The sequence below is a fragment of the Pelodiscus sinensis genome, chromosome 14 (assembly GCF_052426305.1).
Source record: "Pelodiscus sinensis isolate ZL-2025 chromosome 14, ASM5242630v1, whole genome shotgun sequence".
NCBI lineage: Eukaryota > Metazoa > Chordata > Testudines > Trionychidae > Pelodiscus > Pelodiscus sinensis.
The window spans coordinates 495,956-518,350 of NC_143065.1; the positions used below are offsets into that span (position 1 = coordinate 495,956).

General features: G+C 42.2%; 1 protein-coding gene across 2 annotated transcripts in view; it reads right to left on the bottom strand.

Moving 5' to 3' along the window:
- Positions 1–303: 303 nt before the first annotated feature.
- THSD4 (thrombospondin type 1 domain containing 4) overlaps positions 304–22,395 on the bottom strand; it is a 687,220-nt gene continuing 665,128 nt past the window's right edge. For both annotated transcript variants that reach the window (XM_075897743.2, XM_075897744.2), the window contains 2 exons: positions 9,984–10,128; positions 304–7,748 (listed from right to left, as the gene is read on the bottom strand). In XM_075897743.2, the coding sequence (XP_075753858.2) occupies positions 7,606–7,748; positions 9,984–10,128 (288 nt within the window). In that variant the 3' untranslated portion in view covers positions 304–7,605. The remainder of the gene's footprint in view (positions 7,749–9,983; positions 10,129–22,395) is intronic.

Consider the following 22,395-nt stretch of genomic DNA (forward strand, 5'->3'; position numbering starts at 1 on the left):
TGGCAGGAGAAAATAATTTACAAATGGGCAATGTGAATGAAAACATACTGTGAGAAACAACCTGGATCGGAGACAGAGAGGAAACGACTCCCCCACCCCCCGTGTCTTATGTGTATGATTGTTTATCAGGAAATCAGGATGTCACTGTCAATATTCTATAAGGTTATGCATAGTGTTACTAGATCAAGCATGTTTATTAGCTCTCTCCAGGGATCCACTCATCCTTTGATACATGTGTTTAACTCCTATGTACAGGAGTTATCTGGGGTTCACCAAACAGGAAATAAACCATATCACAGTCACTGATCTTTAATTACTTTATTTTTCACAACAATAAAAAATAAATTAGTCATAAACAAAAATAGTTAAATTTTTCCATCCGAGAAAAAATGTATACAATATGAAAAGGATGCTGTACAATTCTGGTTCAGGTGCATTGCCAGGGATACAAATTCCTGAACTAGTCACAAAGTACTTTAACTTATATCCCCCCTTTAAATCCACTGAAGGACCTGACTAATTAGAAAATTGCAAAATGGTAACTATGGATTTACAGTATGACATAAGCTATACAATATATTATACAATTCTATGAAAAGTTGGGTTAGTATGATGAAAGACCAGGACAAAAATATAGATGGCATATGTAAATAAATACACATCAAGTCCCTTTAATAAAAATCTGCATATTCTAAATAATTGAACTATTTTGGTGCAGTGGCTTGTTCTATAGACATAGCTCAGAATACATATTTCCTATAAACATCTTGTATTTACAAAGAACAAAAATAAGTTATAATAAAGTATATCCTTCTGCCCAGACAGATGACTGGGTTAAGGTGAACTATAAAGTAATTTTACATATATAAAGGAAGTTTTTATGCATTATTCAAATTGAGGCTTGATGATCTACACACTTAAGGCCCTAGTCCTTCAAGACATAGTGCTGGAGCTACAGGTGATGGGGGTGTTTCTGCACCCCCGGCTTGAAGTAGTTTCCATCATATACAATGGCTCTCAGCAACTCCACTATACAAATTGTTCCAGCACCCCTACTTCATGATGCCCCTAATGACTTCAGGGAGGGTCAGCAAGGGCACCTAGGTCTACCCATGGTGAGCTCATTGCAGGGTCAGTTCTGAAGAGACCCATGCAAAGCACCATGACAAAACAGACTAACAAAAGCAATGTTGGTAGAAAGGTCACTGGGGAAGTATTGAATGTTAAAGGAGATAATCAAGCCCCCAAAATAATGGGAGTTTTCATTTTCCAAACCATTACAATTCCAAGGAGCTTCCATTTAAAAATATTTAAGTAATAGCACTCTAGATCCTTGTGTTTCATTAAAAGTTGACCAGCCAAATTCAGAGCTAGTATTAGTGGATGCATTTTCTAATGAGATTGCAAATGCTTTCACCGGATCAGAATAATTGTATCTTACAATGCAAAGTAATTGGCCCTATTTAAAAACACTAAAGATGAAAAGTTAGCACTCCTCCCCCGCCACACACACTAATATATTCTGTAAGCCATGTTAGGAACAAAGGAAGTTTACTTTCAGCATTCACTGTTTGAAGTTCCCAATTAACTGTCAAATAGACTGATCACAAATCAATTTATAGAGAGGAGCCAAATGGCATTAAACACAGCTGTTCTATAAGAACCAAGTCCTGCAATTATTTTGATTTATTTTTTTGCTATTGACTCTATACCTGATTGCTCTAATGGAATTTTTAAAACAGTAGATGCTGTATGAGAGAATACTAGAACAATACACACTTTCATAATTGTGCAATTATAGGTACTCTGGGTTCATTGCCCAGGAATTCATTCAGTAGTTAGTTTAATAAAGCAAGCCACTAAGGGTTCAGGAGCTGGTTGAACTAGCAGGAGTCTGCTAATAACTAGTCTTATTTCTGATGCAGACTGATAAAAACCTATCTTGTTCCCTCATGCTATAAAACTAGTATTAATTTCTGCACCTGTGCCAGCTAGTCAGTTCAAAGGAAACAAAATCACTTAGCACTGCTCTGAACATTACAATTTCTTGCTGAGTAAGAAGGTATGGCAGTAGCTATTAGGCCCCCAAACCTTCAAACCTCCTGAATATGAACAGTTCCACTGAACTTAGCCAAGTTGTGGTGATCTCTTCCACATCTGCCTTCTTTATGAACGTCTCTAAAATAATAGTAAGTGTTTTTCTACTTAAAAGAACCAAATCTTGGGTCTGTCCCACTTGGTCATGGAAATGGGATCATATAAACATTGGAAAACAACATGAATGCAAAACCCTGTTTATGCAACCTGATGTACTATGCCCCAAAGATAAATCAATCCCACTACATTAAGTGTAATTAATTGTATGTGTTTTGAAACCAGGGCTGGGTTGTGTGCTCTACACTCTCATTTTTGCATCACTCCTCAAACTCTGCCTCTCTCATGTAAGATCAGCAAAATGGGTTCTCTACAGATGTGTGAGAAGTCAGACGGGGGGCAGAAAACTTTTGCCTGCGCGCCCATGGTTGTATGCTGTCAGCAGTTTGCTTTATACTGACAATCCACATATTCCCCACATGCTCTGGTCTTCTATTTATCCCAGATCATGTGACCTTAAGAATTGAATGATGAGAAGTAATGTTTTTCTACTACGTATTAACACACTATACAAAAAGCTGGCATTCAAATTCATGAGCGTGGTTGTACACTTGCTTATGCTTGTTTTATACCTGTGTAACTCCATTGAGCGGATTAGCGCCATTTCTGACTTACTTCAATGATAGTGAAAGAATTAGGAATGATACATGGTTTCAGGCTAAACTGGTTCAAACACTTGTTATAGCTAAAATGCAGTAACTGCTTTAAACAAATAGTTTTAAAAGTGCACTTCATGTGACAATGTAATATTACTACAGATAATTTAGTCCTTCTATATCAGTGTGCAGAGGAAAGGAGAGTGGACGAGTGTATATCGAAGAAACATGCATCATTATTATAGTGAAACTTGCCAGTGACAAAAAGAAATTAATCTGGCCACAATCAGGGTCACTCCTTACTAAATGGTGTTTAATTAGGTGAGATTTGATTTGGCAAATCAAAAAGTAAAGAAGTTAATGAGGGCAGACAAACAAGCTTTCATGGAGGACCTTGCAACAAAAGCTGAAGATGAAGCTAATCAAGGGGAGCAAGGAAACATGTCCAGAATCACCAAACTTGTTTGTGGCAAGTATCGTGGCAGGACAAGTGCCCCCATTAAGGACAAACACAGGCAGTTACTATCAACAGAGAAAGATCAAGAAGCACGCTGGACAGAACATTTCAGAGAGGTTCTGAATAGACTACCACTTGAAGAAGCAGCGGACATTCAGGAAACTGAGGAGGAACTGGATATTAATATTGATCCACCAGAGAAAGAAGAAATCAGTGCAGCCATCAGATCCCTGAAAAATGGCAAAAATCCAGGACCTGACAACCTGGACACGGAGTTGTTTAAAGCAGACACAGAAGTTTCAGCCACCATTCTCCAACCACTGTTTGTAGCAATTTGGGAAGGACAACAAATACCCAAGGACTGGACCAAAGGAGTCATCATCAAGATTCCTAAGAAAGGAGCACTCAGCGACTGCAACAATTGGCGCGGGATCACCCTTCTATCTGCACCCAGCAGGATCCTAGCCAAGGTCATCATCCAGCAGATCTCAGATGCTGTCAACAAGTCTCTGAGGAAAGAACAAGCCGGATTTCGCAAGGGAAGAGGATGTATAGACCAGATTTTCACCCTGAGAAACATCATAGAGCAGTGCACAGAGTGGCGGAGACATTTGTACATAAACTTTGTTGAATTTGAGAAGGCTTTTGACAGCATACACAGAGAAAGCCTTTGGTGCATTCTGAGAGCCTACAGAATCCCTCTACAAGTGGTCCAGCTCATTAAGAGTTTTTACAGCAACCTCACATGTAGCGTGGGATACTGCGATCTGTCTTTCAAAGTCAAGACTGGGGTCAGACAAGGATGCACTACTCTTCAATGTGGTGATCCACTGGGTGATGCAGAGAACAACAGCAGATGCGTCAAGGGGTAGCAGATGGACACCTTTTTCCACATTGGAAGTCCCTGACTTTGCGGATGACCTTGAGTTGCTTTCCAGTACCCATGAACACATTCAGGAAAAGACACAATGGCTATGCAACTTTGGATGCCAGGTTGGACTAAGAGTTAGCCAGAAGAAAATAGAGATTATGATTCTCAATATAGATTCGCCAGCACCAATCAAGATAGATAATGCAGACTTACCCAGCACAGACAGCTTTATGTACTTAGGCAACATCATCCGCCATGATGGAGGCACCAAGAATGACATCCAGAGTAGACTAAGCAAGGCGAGAAATGGCCTCAAGAGTATGAACAAGGTATGGAGATCTACACAGTACAGTGTCCTCATCAAGCTTAAGCAGTACCAGAGCTGCGTCATATCAACACTATTATACGGCTCAGAGTGCTGGCGGATGACAGAGTGCGACCGTGCCAAGCTCTCATCCTTTCATACCACCAGCCTTCATAAGATACTTAGCATTTTTTGCTGAAAACAATCTCCAACCATGACCTGCTTCTGCAATGCCACCAGGAGGACTTGACCACTATCATTATGAGAAGATGCTGGAGATGGATAGGGCATGTGATGAGAAGGGAGGCAGACGCCATTGTAAAGGTAGCACTTCACTGGATGCCTGAAGGACGACGGAAACGTGGAAGGCCCACGACTACATGGCGGCGTACTGTTGAGGCAGATATGAAGAGAATGAACTACAACTGGGACACACTGGAGAAAATGGCCAAAGACAAACAAAAATGGAGAATCTTCATTGCTGCCCTACACGCCAGCGAGCATAATAGGCATTAACTAACTAATACTTCTTAACAGTACATATGAAAATTGGCCTTACATCAGATAGCGGGGTTTATATAACTACATATAAGTCACCACATTCAACTAAGAAAGCAATGAACCTGAAGAGCAATACAGGGTTTTTACTTAGAATCACAGAACAGAACTGGAAGGGACTAGTCTCCTGCCCTCATGGCAGGACCAGGCACCATCTAGACTAAGGATGTTAAAATGCCATTATCTGGCCAATGGTATAGTCGACACAATTTGTATCGGCCATACGACTAGTTGACAACCATTGCTGTGCAGAGTCACAGCGGAGGTAGAGCTGGGAATAAGCAGTCCTGGCTCGTGCCAGCTTCGGCGTCACCTGCGCTGTGGCGCTGCATTTCAAATGCAGTAGGAGCTGCTGGGCTCTTACTACATCTAAAATGCAGAGGCACAGAGATCAGCACCAGCCAGGCCTCCTCTGTCCTAGCCTGCACTGAGTACAGCAGCCCCTTTGGCTCCTATCAACTCTGCCTTCTTTAATGGTAAATTAATGGAGCCCACAAAAAGATAAATCCCTATAAGCCATCCCAACTGCCATACATTCAAGAGCAAATCATTTTATAATTTGCCTAAAAACCCTGTAAAGCACCATGTTCACATACTTATCTACCAACTCACTATTTGGCTTAAATTATTCACTTTATCCACAAGTACATAGATGCGAACTATTTATGGGTCATATGTTATTGTTGTGTGAACTATAATTTCTTTCTTCATTGGGGAAGCAAATAAGCGTTACATGCTACAGATCCTTCCCTAAGGCTGATGAAATACACTTTCCTTAAGGCAAAAGAGACTAAAAAAATAGTTTAAATATGTCAGGATTTGTTGCAATGTGACATTCATCTAAAATTTATATTTTCTATCTTTGGAAATTTGACATTTGCTTATGCTTCATTTTCTCTCCATAATTCTTTGGTCTAAAATCTACTGTAACCAGTGTAATTTCAAATGTTCAAAGGGATCATTAACTTTAAAAAGTTATATAATTACCCTTTTGAATTCCATACCGGTCTCCCATTGTTTAATCCAATTAATTAAAGGATAAGCATAATTCTAACAACATTTAATGGCTCCAGTCACAAAGAATCATTATTGTGACATCAAATTTTAGAGACAAAGAAGAACTTCCACTGATTACAATGATGTTCTCCTGATCAAACACAGATAGTAATCAACACAGGAGTAGCATAATAGTCAACAGTAAACATGTATCACATATAAATGGGATTAGCTGGCACCCATTTATATCTGGATATTTAAAAAATGGACTCAGGAATAAGGATTTCACTTGGGTTTGGAGTACATTCCAATGAGTAATTCAACAAGCAAGGTATTTCCCTCCTCCTCTCCCCAAGAGAAGTCTGTGCTACTATTTTAAACAGACTCAATAAAAATGGATGAACTCTGAAATTTTCAGGTAGTTTAATACCTTTAATCTGCACTGAATGCCTCATTCTGTTTAGCTCTCCCAAATCCCAGGACTGAATACAGCAAGTGTAGAAAATGAAAGCTCATCTAACCCCAGGTGCAAATCTGTAACCACTCTTGAATGGAACAGGACGAGATGGTGTAAACAGATGCTATTCTTTAAGTGTAAGTTTACTGAGGAACATGGCAATACAGGATGAAAGCAAGACAAGTTATAGGGTAATAAGCCTTCAACAGCTGGGCATCAGGATTTCCTTACTACAGACAAGACTCCTTTGGTGGCAGCTACAGAAACAGGTGGCAATCCTAACAGAAGTTTATACACATTTGAAATGATCAAGTTACATGATGATCAATTCTGAAATGAAAAATTATTCTGCCATGAGCTTGCTATATCATGGGGGAAGATCCTCTGCTGGTCTAAACTGACAATTTAGATCAGCGTAGGAATGTCACCCATGAATTTGAGCTTCCGCTATTTGCTTCACAGGTTAGAGAAGACTTAAAGGACTTAAGGGCACTGTGTAGGGTAATATATTGCTTTCAACACCCATATAAAATATAGGCTATAACTTTAATGCACTAATTTATGAATTCGATACAAGGCACTTACAGGCAGCCAAAGTTTGTGTACATTTGCTGCTTTGTTGAAGGCAGAAAGTGTCACTACAGCAGAGAATGCTTAACCATGACACTAATTTAGTATGAAGGGTTGAGGTAATTAAACACAGGTATTAGGGTGCTGGGCAACTGATCTTAAGTGGGTCGTAAGAGTGCTGTTTTGTTTTGCTTTTTGACATAACACTTCTAGTGTACATGTTCTATAGATCCCATCTTAAGACTGAAACACCAAAAAAAGGTTGGCACTCAGCAAATAATGGTGTTACTGTGCCTGTATTGGTCAAATATCTTCAATAAATGCATTTGACTGAGTTTCCTTTTGTTCAGTTCATAGTAAGCAGGGTGGGGCGATTTCCTTAAATAACAATTATTTGATGAACAGATGCATACAATAATATCAGTAAAAATAATGCTTTAAAAATCATGGTTTTACAATGAACATTTTAAAAAGCCAGAAAGCTCCTATTATATGCTGCATGTTATGTGTGAGACATAACCATAGTCTTGATGTGCTCAGCAATATGGGAACCATCTCTTTAAAGTAGAACCTGTTGTAGTCCAAAGAGTAACACTGTTTATGTTCCCATATCGAAGTTAAACATGGGTGATGGAGTAGTTGTTATCTGCGTCCTAGAAACCCTGATTGTCTGTTGGCCACTCTTAAGCAAGATGCACAACAAGCTGTCTTGTAATAGGTATAGACACAGAGCCGGGCCTGTACCACCACATTGCAGTTGTAGTATTTGTCTTTGCAATTTTCATCTGGGGGAAAAAAAAGAGAATTACAGACCTTTATGAGTCAGAAAGATTAAGTTATCACAACAGATTAAGGTAGATTGCAAATTTATTTTTAAAGGTTCAGGTGAAAAAAAGCATTTATTTAAAAATAGCCTACTGATGTACGTAAGTTAGATTATTAAAACTACAAGAGATTTTTAAAATTAGAAAAAATTAGAAAAATGTGCATGTTTTAAAAATCTACTTTACTTTTAATGATTTAGGGTTGCTTTTTACACTTACTTTGCCTTGAATAATGAAAATAGACAGTATTTATAGTCAGGTGTGTGTCATTTTCACTTTGCGGCATGGTATTTATGGTATTACCTGAGAATCAGAGTGGTTAGATGGCTAATGCTTCAGGGGGATATTAACAGTAATGCCAACCTCCAAGCACTGAAAGGTTATGTGTCAGGCTTCCCACAATCACAAGACTATGATTTGAGACTTTTAAAAATAATAAATGTTGGGTTTACACTTTTGCCTTTTGGGTTCTGAGCTGCAAGGATGCATTCCACTCACATTTAAAAACTCTTAGGGCTAGAAACGTGCCTTTTTGATGAAAACCGATAGATTCTTATATAATCACATAACTCCAGAAGCAGGAGTATTAAGAAAAAGATCAAACAGCACAAGACACACAATAAAATCATTAGACTTGTCGGTATTAATTTGTTTTAAACAAAACTGCTTCCACTGGGGAACAACAACTATATCAGTCTTAGGCCACAAAATCATTACAAAAATTTAAATTTATGAACAAATTTGACCTGAAAGTTGATGCAGAACCGAATGAGGAGAATGAGGTTGAAACTGATTCTCCTCTTCTCTAGCAATTCTAATTAGTAAAAAAAATTAATACATAAAAGTTATGAAAAAATCCATGACAGTATCAAATTCATGCTAGCATGTTATATTTTTGTTAACAGATTTAATGAAAGAAATTTGACTCTGCCTTGATATCTAAGGTTGATATTTTAAAAATCAAGAAAAAAAATGAAATTCAGAAATTATTTTGGGGAAGTTCCATGGCCAGTATCATAAAGGAAGTCAGACCAGATACTTACAATAGTCTCTTCTGGCCTGGGGTCTATTAATGTATGCAGCTGCACCAGGAAGTTCACAATAAAGAAAATCCCTTTTGTATGCATAGTTCCTTGTAAAAGGTATTAGAACACATAGAATACTGTACATGCTCCGCCTTTCTGGGTATTACTGCTAAAGCAGTAAGAACTCACCAAAGCAAACATTTCAAACTAGAATGAATTTTCATAAAATACCTGCTAAAATTACTCTAAATGTGCCATTTTAGCAGATCCAAAAATCTCTCTTGCTCTCTGGAATTTCAAAGAGAAATCCATTTCTGATAGAGTTCAAAGAAAATGTTTTAATCAGGAAACTCCAAAAGCTTGGCTTTGGATTGTGGGGAGATATGACTACTCTCTATAATACATCAGGAAGGGAGAGGAGTAATTTAAGTTGTGTGCCAATGTGGACGCAAGAACAAATATAAACTAGCCATCAACAAGTTTAGGCTTAGAAAAAAGTTTCAGAAGAGTGAAGGTCTGGATGGCTTTCAAAGGAGAACAAAGTTGGGGTGGGGGGGGGGGGGGCAAAACTGGCTTCCAGAATGAGCTTGATAAGTTTATGGAGGGAATGTTATGTTAAGTCTGCCTACAATGGCACATAGTCAATCTGCGACTATTAACAGCAAAAATTTCCAATAGCTGGTGATGGGACACTAGATGGGGAAGGCTCTGAATGACTACAGCAAATTCTTTTGTGGTATCTGCCTGGTGAGTCTTGTCACATGCCCAAGGTCTAACTGATCACCATACTTGGGTTTGAAAAGGAATTTTCTACAGGGTCAGCCTGGCAGAGACCCTGGGGATTTTTTATTTTCCTCTGCAGCATGGGTCACCTGAAGATCTAAATGATTCTCTGTAAGTTAGAAGTCTTTAAATCACGATTTGAGGACTTCATTAACTCAGCTTTTATGGCCTGCTATGCGCAGAGGGTTAGGCTAGATGACCATGATGATCTCTTCTGGCCTTAAAGTCTATGACAACTTACTGTACCTTTTTCAAAAGACAATCTTGTTTTGTTTTAAAATTGCAACAGAAAATAATCACAGAATCCAGCCTATATAGGACTGTTAAATATTTTCTCCACTAGATGGTGTTCCACAGTCATGACTGTCACATTTTCCTGTCTCCTTACCTATTTCTGGCATACAATCCTGAGTGTTACAAAGTTCCTTTTCTTCTGGTTTAAGCTGTGGCTCACATTGGTTACTGGGTGTCAGGTCATCTGACAGACATCGCACTTCTCGAACCCGGAATCCTCCTTCACAGGATTTGGAACACTAAAAGCAAATGAATTAAAATTCAGGAAGGCAATAACATTGTACTAGGAAACTTATGCAGAGAAAGGGGGCATATGGTCTTATCCAAAGATTCCTGACCTCTTTCCATTGACTCCAGTAGCACTGGGATGCTTAAAATGCTGACTAAGAAATTATGAGAGTCATTTCCTGTAAAGGCACAAAAAAAATCCCTGCCCTCATGATGAGCAGGACAAGACTCTGTCTGGGAGAAATCACATCCATTGAAATATTCTCACAGAACCCCCTTCTGGAATATATAATCAACCATCCTGCTAGCTAGTATCACTGGAACAAAGTTATTTTGCCTTGAATAATGAAAATAGACAGTATTTATAGTCAGGTGTGTGTCATTTTCACTTTGCGGCATGGTATTTATGGTATTACCTGAGAATCAGAGTGGTTAGATGGCTAATGCTTCAGGGGGATATTAACAGTAATGCCAACCTCCAAGCACTGAAAAGTTATGTGTCAGGCTTCCCACAATCACCAGACTATGATTTGAGATTTTTAAAAATAATACATTTTGGGTTTATATTTTTGCCTTTTGGGGTCTGAGCTGCTAGGATGAATTCCACTCACATTTAAAAACTCCCTGATCCCAGGGCTTCATAGCTGCCCCAAGCAGTGACCCCTGCCTGGGGCAGTGAGGAGCATGGTTGGGATAAAGCAGTGGGCGCCCCCCTGCACCCTCTGGAGTCTGTCTTGTCACCCAGAAAAACTGGATTTAAACAAAAAAAAATCACATCACATCAGGTTGTTCCTAGTCCCAGATCAATTGGTACTCTAATCTTACCCAAAGACAATGCTAGTAGCCAATTCTATAGTAAACTAACAGAAGGTTTATTGTCCCAGACGGGTATATATGTGATAAATCCCTTCAAGTGTCAGCAATGCCCCTTTGTCCAATTTGGATAATATATAGGCCAATCTCTGTGACAAAAGATAAATGGACACAAATCAAACATTGGGAATGGTAACACCCATAAACCTGTAGGGAAACATTTTAATCTCCCTGGACATTCAATAATGGATTTAAAAGAAGCCATTCTTCTACAAAATAATTTTATCACCCAATTACAGAGGGAGACAGCTGAACTGGAATCACAAAATCACCGAATACTAGAACTGGAAGAGACCTCGAGAGGTAATCAAGTCTAGTCCCCTGCCCTCATGGCAGGACCAAGCACCATCTAGATTATCCCTGACAGATGTCAATACAACCTGCTCTTAAATATCTCTAGTGATGGAGATTCCACAACATCCCTAGGCAATTCATTCCAGTGTTTAACCACCCTGACAGTTAGGAAGTTTTTCCTAATGTCCAACATAAACCTCCCTTGCTGCAATTTAATCCCATTGCTTCTTGTCCCATCATCAGAGACCAAAGAGAACACTTTTTCTCCCTCCTCCTTGTAAAACCCTTTAAATACTTGAGAACTGCTATCATGTCCCCGCTCAGTCTTCTCTTTTCCAATCTAAAAAAGCCCAATTGTTTCAGTCTTCCCTCATAAATCATGTTTTCTAGACCTTTAATAATTTTTGTTGCTCTTCTCCGGACCTTCTCCAATTTCTCCACATCTTTCTTGAAGTGTGGTACCCAGAACTGGAAACAATATTGCAACTGAGGCCTGATAATTTACAAATTCATTTTTAGAAGTTTGACACTTATCAACTTGGGCTCAAATAAAGATATTAACTCGGGGTAAGCAATAAAACAGCAGCAGTTCACCAGGGTTAGCTCCTGGTGGGCCGCGACAACTGTATTTTCCTGAGCCTCCACAGGCATGGGCAAAGACAGCTCCCATTGCCCAGGAATGGCAGTCCACGGCCGCTAGGAGCTGTGGGTCCCCCATATCGCTGGAGGTGCAGGTAAATAATGGCAGTGTAGGAGCCCATCGGGGCTAACACTAGTGGACCAGTTCCAGCCCATGAACCCGTATTTGCCCATCCCTGTATTAACTGGTTAATGCACTACAAAGGCAATTTTCCCCACCTTTGATATTTGCATTTCCACAGCAAATGCTATAAAGGTTTGTTAGTTAAGAAAAGGAAGTAAGAATTATGGCGTGGTTAAAGCAGGCAAAATATATGGAGACCTGAGTCACAGTGTGTAATTTCATGTACTGGCAGTGATGTAATATACTGCCAGTTTCCCCAAAATATTTTCAGAATTCTCAGATTGCACCTGGGGATGTCCACTTTGCATCTGGTACACATCTCTGTCAGAATCCAAACAATCCAAAGATGACAGGTCTTTCCCCCATCCTTCTACAGGAAATAATTCAATAGGATCACTACCCATATGGGCTTTTCCTTTGATGAAGGAGAATGAGGAACCCATTTTGAATCTTTGAACTCTGATCATCAAAATGACCTCTTGCTTCAATATGACCATTTTTCTGCTAAAGTACTTCATCTGCATTCCACAAGGCTTCTTTCTCCTTTGATTACTGAAAGAGCTTACACAATGTATATGTATATTATTTCATTATACTAGGATACAGACAAGCAAAAACAATGCAAGTAACATCCCATTAGTTTTCATGAAGTTTAAACACCAACTACGCTCCTATACTTTAACAATTACTTGGCTTTATACTAATACACAGGTGAATTCGTCTGGGTCTTTGGCACAAGATGGCATGTGGTCTGTCAGCATCACTGTGGGAAAAAGAGGGAATGTTTGGGAGAGAACTTTCAGTTCCTAATCCCCAAATGCACTACATTTTCATATGGCAACTATAACTTACTCCAATGCCCTTTTGATCAACACATACACACAACTTTTTAAAACAAAATACGGCCTGCATGAAATGTATGCAATTGATAGACCAGGAGTCTTTAATTCACCCCCTATCTACAGAAAAGATTCTGCAAAAACAAAATCACATTTTCTCAATAGGAGAAAAATATTTATGGATACCATAAACATGCTGCAATATGAAATGTATGTGCATCATGCTTGATTGTAACAAACAGTTCTTGCACTGCAGAACAACATGGGAGAATGTTGGAAATGAAAAAGAAAGGGAGGGCAGATGGTACAATAGCAGCTGAGTCTTTATAGCTCAATGGCAGATGTAGCAAGCTGTAATTTCAGGAAAGGTTGCAGACCTACTTGTCATGTCTCTAAGGTCAGCCCAAGGGAGCAGTAAATATCATACATCCTCCCACATACCACGCGGCAGAACTGTAGGGACAGAATTCTCTTCTGTGTCCTTTCTACTTCCTGGATCATCCTACTCCGCATAACCACTGAGGTGCTGCTTCATTTTGGGAGCCAAGAGGACTTCACCAAGTTCAGATTCACTGAGTCTAAAGTGAGTACCATTCTATCGACTGTGGTGCAGCTGTGCCAGGGCAGACATGGGCTGAATTTGGCCCTAAGAGAAGTTATCACATTCAGATCACAGATTTACAGTGTGACTTATTACTGTCGCAGCACTTGCTTGTATGCTTGCACATACCGCTTCTAATTGCTAATAGTTCTGCTCTGGTTCCTGGAAACTGTAAATCAGACACAGAAAGAGCACTTTCAGGTATTCTGGAGACCTCCCTAAGAGGATTAAGTGTTTTAAACAAAGCAGCCAGTATCTTCACAAAGGCCTTTAAAAATTCCAGTCTTTGATAGTGGTTTCTGGAAACTGAATTAGAAACGTTATGTGGGTGTTATTACCTTAAACTCCTTTTAGCAGAGGAAAGTGCATTGGGGACTGCTATGTATCCCTCGACCATTAAATGAAAAAAAAACATCTAATCAGAGAAAAGCCAAAATAGGCACAAAAGTAGTACCGATAAATGGTAAAGGAGCCAAATCTAATTTATCTATTGTAATGGATAAATTCTACTTTCAACCAGAAGTTATGCCTCTTCACTCCATTAAAAAAATAAAACTTAAATTAGATCAAATTGACTGTGAGTTGAACACTGATGTAGAACAAGGCTACTCAACACACAGCCCACGGGCTGCATGTGGCCTGTGGCCTGTTTGTTTGCGGTCTATGGTGCCATTTGGGTTTAAGTAGGGCTCAATTCATGGCCTGCGGGTGGGGATCCTTTGAACATGGCCTCCACTGTAAACATGCTCCACAATGGTGAGGCATCTCTCAGACAGGGTGAGCACTGAAAGACGCAAGCAGATGGGCTGGCTGGAACAGACAGGTACAGGGTGTCGGCATTTTTAGCCTCTAGGGATAGGGTTGCCAGGTGTCCAGTATTGTACCTGACAGTCCGGTATTTACACTCTCTGTCTGGTAAAAAAGATCAGAAAATACCAGACAAGTGCAATGTCTGGTATTTTCTGATTTTTCCGGCTGCGCACCGGATGGAAGCCTGGTGGGAGTGGCTGGGAGTCCCAGCTAGGAGGCGGGGCCGCGATTGCTGCCGGGCGCCCTCAATTGGTTGAGTGTGAGGAGGAGGGGAAGCCTCCTCTTCACTCATGTGTTGTCAGGAGCCTGCATAGGACAGGCAGCAAGTACCCAGGTCAGTCCCGCTCTCTGCCGGCTGATTTGCTCACTCCCCCCGCTCCTTCCCGGTCGGCTGGTTCTCCCCCACTTCCCATCCTGATCTACCCCGGCCAGCCCCCCTGCACCCTCCCCCCAGCTCTGCTTCCTGCCAGCCCATTCCTCTTCCTTTTCTCCCCCGGCCAGTGCCTCTGCACCTCTCCCCGCCAGCTCTGCTTCCCACCCCCCCTTCCTCCCAGCCCCCCACCTGCTGCACCGCTCCCCACCCCCGCCAGCTCTGCTTCCCACCCCCCTTCCTGCCGGCCCGTCCCACACCCCTCCCCGCCAGCTGTGCTTCCCGCTCCCCCTTCCTCCAGGCCCCCCCGCCCCACCCTCCACCAGCTCCCAACAGGGCTTGTCTCCCAACAGCAGTTTCTCAGATGAAGAAACTCACCTCTGCTTTGCTTTGCTTTGGAGAAAGGTGGAGGTTCCTGCACATTGTGAATATGCCATTTCTCTCTAAATTATCATTCAGTTTTAAATAATCCTGTATTATGCAAGGGAGTGCATGTCCTGAGATTATCGGGTGGTTAACTTTATTGCAACTAAAAAATAAATGAAAACTCAATGCAGGAAATAGCTAATGAGAAACCTTTAATAAAATATATTTTTCTTGAGATATTATACCATAAGCATTAACGAAAGGAAAAAGCCATCTCAGAGGAAAATACTCTGTTATTGGATTTTGATCAATGTACTATTAAATAATAATCTAGCTTTTACCTTCAAATTTCTTCCAGGACATCACAATCTACTTTGGCTTATCAAGGGAATGTTGACACATCTGTTTAAAACCCATGGCTGGCCGATACCAGCTGACTTGGGCTTGTGTGGGGCTAATGAAAAGGGTCTGTTTAACTGTGCCATATACTTTCAGGCTTGGTGGGGAGGTAGAAGGCTTGAATTCCACAATTAAATAGTCCTGCCACCCAAGCCCTGCGAGCCTAGGTCAGCTGACATGGTATAGGAGCAGGTATCTAACTGCAGTGTAGACATATCCCAGAACTGCAAAACCTGGCCACTAGTATTTCATATAAATTCAGTGATCATAAAAGGTGTCAGCCTATCTGATCCCGGAAGCAATGGTGGAACCCATTCAAAAGGAACATTAGCAGCCATTCCACAACAAAGAATTAGGACTGGGAAGGTTACATAAGGGATCAACTAATTAGCAGAGAGAATGAATGGCAAAAACAGGAAGGCGTATGCAGGTAACAGAGTTAAAAGATGGGAACCAACAGGGGACAGTGAACAGAGAAGTCCAGACAATACCCACTGTTCTGAAAAAGAATCTAGGGAATCAGTGGAGGCACCCATAAAAAGTGTCAGTTTGTCTGTCCTGGAGACTGGCGTCTTCTTTTTATAGGGACAAGAGGTGCAATAAAGATGGAAGTACCGACAGGCTACCCAACTATGTGTAGCCCATAGGTTGAGGACACTTATTTCAGCCTATATGTTTCCTTTAGTCTTTGGCTTCTCTCTTGAGAGTGCCAGCAAGTTGGGAATGAGTATTGATTATCAGCAGAGTTCTTACAGAGGGACACTTGTTCACTAGCAAAATGACTTCACACAAGTCAACAAATAGCCACCATTTGCTAATAGATGTCAGTCTCCTGCATACGAAACTGAATATGAACTGATGCTCTGGCTATTGAAGATTCTGTTAACCTGTGCACCATCTGGTTCCCTTGAAAAATTGAATTCAAGCCCGTGCAGAAGTGAAATGTGGTGTTTTTCCAAAGAGGTGCACAAAATTCTATTCTATTCTATTCTATTCTATTCTATTCTATTCTATTCTATTCTATTCTATTCGACAGTAGGTAAATCAGCTCTTTCACTGCGATCTCACACTGACAGTTCACACCATCTACTCTATACTAGGCCCTTGCACTTGCACTGTGTTGTATTGACCTCCTTCGTAAGGTGCTTTGAGAGAGACTGATAAAAGGTGCAACATAAGAGCAAGGTATTACCCTCATCTACTGAAAATTTGGAGAATCCTGAGTGTTAGAATGAGCTCAGAGTAGTGTTCCACCCCCCCCCCCCCCCCGACCTGATTAAGTGGATATTCATGAGACATTCACAGCCCGTGAATGTGAAAGGTCACCACATTTTTCAGTGCAGAGTATTTAGAATCATCATTAACTGTCTGCTTTCAAACTAAGTCTGCTGCAAGATTCATGCATTTTTTCAGGCTGCTGCTTCACACATGGTGCGATGTTGTAGGTGCTGGGGTCTTAACTGGTGACTAACTTTTGCACAACATATGTTAAATAATGTATTGTATTTTAACAGTTGCCTGGGTGGTACAGCTCCACATTATTCCCTAATCACTAAATAGCACAATCTAGCCCTAAATAAATGTTTGCAAAATGTTCCCTTATTAAATCCTTCTTAAAACACTATTGCGTTCCTCCAATCATATATAGATTTACAGACTAATTTCACAGTCCTTTTCAAAATAATGTTATTAAACCCCCCACATAGAGGTGTTTTAGGGTAGCAAGTCATATCAGTCAACATTTCACTAACACCTTTCCTCATTTCCTTCAACATTGGTGGAGGACAGTCATTTGGATCTGGTGCTCTGACTGCCATAAAGTCATTTCTTTTCACCAATTCTCTAACTCCTGCCAAGAAGTCTGGGGTTTGTTTACATTTTTGTCATTCTTGACCAACTCCTATATCTTTACATTCTACAACAATTTTACAATTTGGTAGAAACATTCTCTGTAATTTTATATCCTGTATTATTTTTTCTGTCTCCTCTAATTATTCTTCTTATTTCCATTTGCTTATTTTATATACTTCTCCATCTTTTTCATTACCACACAATATATATTTTAACACTTTTAAAAGCCTATTGTTTACATTGGTTTAGTTTTTACATCACTATTTAACCACGTTGGCCTCCATTTCCCTTTCCTCTCCATGCACATTTAACCAAGAAGAATTACAATGTCTTTATCTGCAGCTGACTATTTCCCATGTGCCGCAGTGAATAGGCTTGCTATACATTACCTTTCCTGTGAGGTAGGGAATATCATCAATCCCATTGTACTCAACAGAAACTGAGGCACGGAGAGGGTAAGCATATTGGCCAATGTCACACAAAGTTTGTGGCAGAACTCAAGACTTGAATCCAGGTCTTATTTTTAGATTGATTTCTACTGAGTTACTCTGGATTTCATAGAATCATAGAACTCAAAGAGACCTCAGGGGGTCATTGAGTCCAGCCCTCTGACCAAGGATGGACAAATCCCAGTTAAATCAACCCAGCCAGGGCTTTGTCAAGGTGAGACTTAAAAACCTCTATGGATAGAGATTCCACCACTTCCCTAGGTAACCCATTCCAGTGCTTCACCACCCTCCTAGTGAAATAGTTTTTCCTAATATCCAACCTGGACCTCCCCCGCTGCAGCTTGAGACCATTGCTCCTTGTTCTGCCATCCATCACTACTGTGAACAGCCTTTCTCCAGCCTCTTTGGAACCTCCCTTAAGGAAGTTAAAGGCTGCTATCAAATCCCCCCTCACTCTTCGCTTCTTCAGACTAAACAAACACAAATCCCTCAGCCTCTCCTCATAAGTCATGTGCTCCAGCCCCCTAATCATTTTGGTCACCCTCCGCTAGACCCTCTCCAATGCGTCCACATCCTTCCTGTAGTTGGGAGCCCAGAACTGGACACAATACTCCAGATGTGGCCTCACCAGAGCCGAATACAGGGGAATAATCACTTCTCTGGATCTGCTGGCAATGCTCCTCTTAATACAACCTAATATGCCATTAGCCTTCTTGGCTACAAGGGCGCCCTGTTGACTCATATCCAGCTTCTCACCCAGTGTAATCCCCAGGTTCTTTTCTGAAGAACTGCTACTTAGCCATTCAGTCCCCAGCCTGTACCAATGCTTGGGATTCTTCCGACCCAAGTGCAGGACTCTACACTTGTCCTTGTTGAACCTCATCAGATTTCTTTTGGCCCAATCCTCCAATTTGTCCAGGTCATTCTGGACCCTATCCCTGACCTCCAGCATATCTACCTCTCCTCCTAGCTTAGTGTCATCTGAAAACTTGCTGAGGGTGCAATCCATCCCCTCATCCAGGTCATTAATAAAGATGTTGAACAAAACCGGTCCAAGAACAGATCCTTGGGGCACTCCGCTAGAAACCGACCGCCAACCTGACATTAAGCCATTGATCACTACCCGCTGTGCCCGACCTCTAGCCAGCTTTCTATCCATCTTACAGTCCACTTATCCAATCCATATTCCCTTAAGCTGTTGGGAAGAATATTGTGGGAGACTGTATCAAAAGCTTTGCTAAAGTCAAGTTATATCACATACACTGACTTTCCCATGTCCACAGAGCCAGTTACCTCATCATAGAAGCTAATAAGATTGGTCAGGCACGACTTGCCCTTTGTGAATCCATGCTGACTATTCCTGATCGCTTTCCCCTCTTCCAAGTGCCTCAAAATGGATTCCTTGAAGATCCCCTCCATGATTTTTCTGGGGACTGAGAAGACTGACTGGTCTATAGTCCCCTGGATTGTCCTCCTTCCCTTTTTTGAAGATGGGCAATACATTTGCTTTTTTTCCAATCATCCGGGATCTCTCCCGATCTCCACGACTTTTCAAAGATAATGGCCAAAGGCTCTTCAATGACATTTGCCAAGTCCCTCAGTACCCTCGGATGCATTAAATCCAGACCCATGGATTTGTGTATGTTTAGTTTTTCTAAATAGTTCCTAACTTGTTCTTTCCCCACCACGGGCTGTCTACCTTCTTCCCATACTACATCACCTAGTGCATTTGTCTGGGCGCTGACTTTGTCCGTGAAGACAGAGGCAAAGAAAGCATTGAGTACTTCAGCTTTCCCCACATCGTCTGTCACTAGGTTACCTCCCTCATCCATTTAGGGCTCCACACCTTCTCTGATCACCCTCTTTTTGCTAACATGCCTGTGGCAATCTTTCTTGTAACCCTTCACATCCCTTGCTAGTTGCAATTCTGACTGCGCTTTCTCCTTCCTGATAAGTCCCCTGCATTCTCGAGCTATACATTTATACCCCTCCCCAGTCATCTGTCCAAGTTTCTACTTCTTGTAAGCTTTCTTTTTGTGCTTAAGTTCACCAAGGATTTCCCCATTAAGCCAATCTAGTCACCTACCATATTTGCTTCTCTTGCTGCGCATCGGGATGGTTTCTTCCTGTGCCTTCAATAAGGTTTCTTTAAAATACAGCCAGTGCTCCTGGACTCCTTTCCCCTTCATGTTAGCATCCCAGGGGATTCTGCCCATCAGGTCTTTGAGGAAGTCAAAGTCTGCTTTTCTGAAGTCTGTATTTTACTACTCTCTTTTCTTCCTTTGGTCAGGTTCCTGTAATCTACCATCTCCTGATCACTGCTTCCCATGTTGTCACCCACCTCTACTTCCCCTATTAGTTCCTCCTTATTTGTGAACAGCAAGTCAAGCTGCGCATGGCCCCTGGTCGGATCTTTCAGCACTTGTACCAATAAGTTATCCCCAACATTCTCCAAAAACTGCCTGGATTGTCTGTGTACTGCTGTATTGGTCTCCCAACAGATGTTAGGGTGATTAAAGTCCCCCATGAGGACCAGGGCCTGCGATCTGGAAGCTTTTCTCAGTTGTCTGAAGAAAGCCTCATCTACCTCATCCAACTGATCCGGCAGCCTGTAGCAGACACCAACCACAACATCACTGCTGTTGTTTGCATCTCTAAACTCCCTGCAGACAGGGGAGTTGAAGAGGGAGAGCAAAGCGACCCCACCGCCGAAGAGGCTACCCGGTGAGAGTACAAGCTGTGGTGTGAGTGTGTGTGTGTGCCTGACTGTTTGAATTTTACAGTTTGAAGTGGTGTGAATTGAGTCTGATTCCAGGTGAGTGCTAGCAGTTTCAGTTTCAGCTTCTGTGGCAGTTGGGACTGAGAGCCTGCCATTGTTCCCTTGATTGCCTCTGATTAGCCTCAGGCTCAGCCTTCCCCTGTGTGACTCAGAAGGGGGCAGGCCTGACCTAGGCAAGCAGGCTTTAAAAAGCCAGAGCAGTACGACCAGGGGAGCGAAGCGGACAGGGGACTGCAGACAGGGGAGTTGAAGAGGGAGTTGGGCAGAGGGAGTGACTGATGGTGATGAAGACCCGAAGCGCTTGTGCCAGTACTTCTCCTGTCTCCTCCACCTGTGCCTGTATCCAGACAGAGAACCTGAGCATGGATGCCTCTACCCAGGTCCTGGTGTGGTCTTGCTGTATTTGTGGCTTGCAATTCCCACTGAGTGATCTCCAGGCTGGGGGAGACAACCATTGTGAAAGGTGCCTGCTAGTGGAATCTCTCAGGCAGCAGGTGGGAGAGCTACAGGAGGAGGTGGCCAGGCTGAGGAGCATTCGAAGCCATGAGGAATTCCTGGACAGTATTCCTGTGGAGTCCACGGAGGTCACTGTCGTAGGATGTGGGACTGTTGACCAGCCACTTATGGAGGAGGCAGTGGTGCAGGGTGAGCACTGGCAGCTGGTTACTTCCGGCAGCGGGCAGTGTTCCACCCCTGCTCCTAACCCTCCCACTGTGTTACATAACCGTTACACTTTACTTTCAGCAGGAGAAAAGGAGTCATCCCCCACAGTGGAGGAGACCAGGCCTTGCACCACCAAGGTTGAGCAGTCTCCTGCCACCACTGCGAGGAGGAAACGTAGGGTAGTGGTGGTTGGAGACTCTCTTCTGAGGGGAACGGAGGCACCCATCTGTCGCCCTGACAGCTCATCTCGAGAGGTATGCTGTCTGCCAGGGGCCCGTATCCGAGATGTTACGGAGGCATTGTCGAGGATTATCCGGCCCTCTGACTACTACCCCATGCTACTCATCCACGTGGGCACAAATGATACTGCCAGGTGTGACACTGAGCGGATCAAGTGTGACTACAGGGCTTTGGGAGTACGGGTGAAGGAGTTTGGAGCGCAGGTGGTATTCTCTTCTATCCTTCCTGTCAAAGGTAGGGGCCCGGGCAGAGAGAGGTGCATTCTGGAGGTGAATGCCTGGCTGCGACGATGGTGTCACCAGGAGGGATTCGGCTTCCTTGATCACGGGGTGCTCTTCCAGGAAGGACTGGTTGGCGGAGATGGAGTTCACCTTTCCAGGAGCGGGAAGGCCTTGTTTGGACACAGACTGGCTAACCTTGTGAGGAGGGCTTTAAACTAGGTTTGTCGGGGGCAGGTGAGCAAAGCCCACAGGTAAGTGCTGAATGTGCGGGACTGGGAGATGGGTTGGAAATAGGGGGGACTACGGCCTATAATGGCAAGGAGAAAGTAGGGTCAGGGCACAACAGGGAGGCAAGATCAAATCAGTATCTTAGATGCCTATATACAAATGCGAGAAGTATGGGTAATAAGCAGGAAGAACTGGAATTGCTAACCAATAAATACAACTATGATATCATTGGTATTACAGAAACCTGGTGGGATGGGACGCATGATTGGAATGTTGGTATGGAAGGGTACGGCTTGCTCAGGAAGGACAGACAGGGAAAAAAGGGAGGAGGGGTTGCCTTGTATATTAAAAATGTACACACTTGGACTGAAGTGGAGATGAATGTAGGAGATAGCTGTGTAGAGAGTCTCTGGGTTAAGCTAAAAGGGGTAAAAAACGAGGGTGATATCATGCTAGGAGTCTACTACAGGCCACCTAGCCAGGTGGAAGAGGTGGATGAGGCCTTTTTTAAACAATTAACAAAACTATCCAA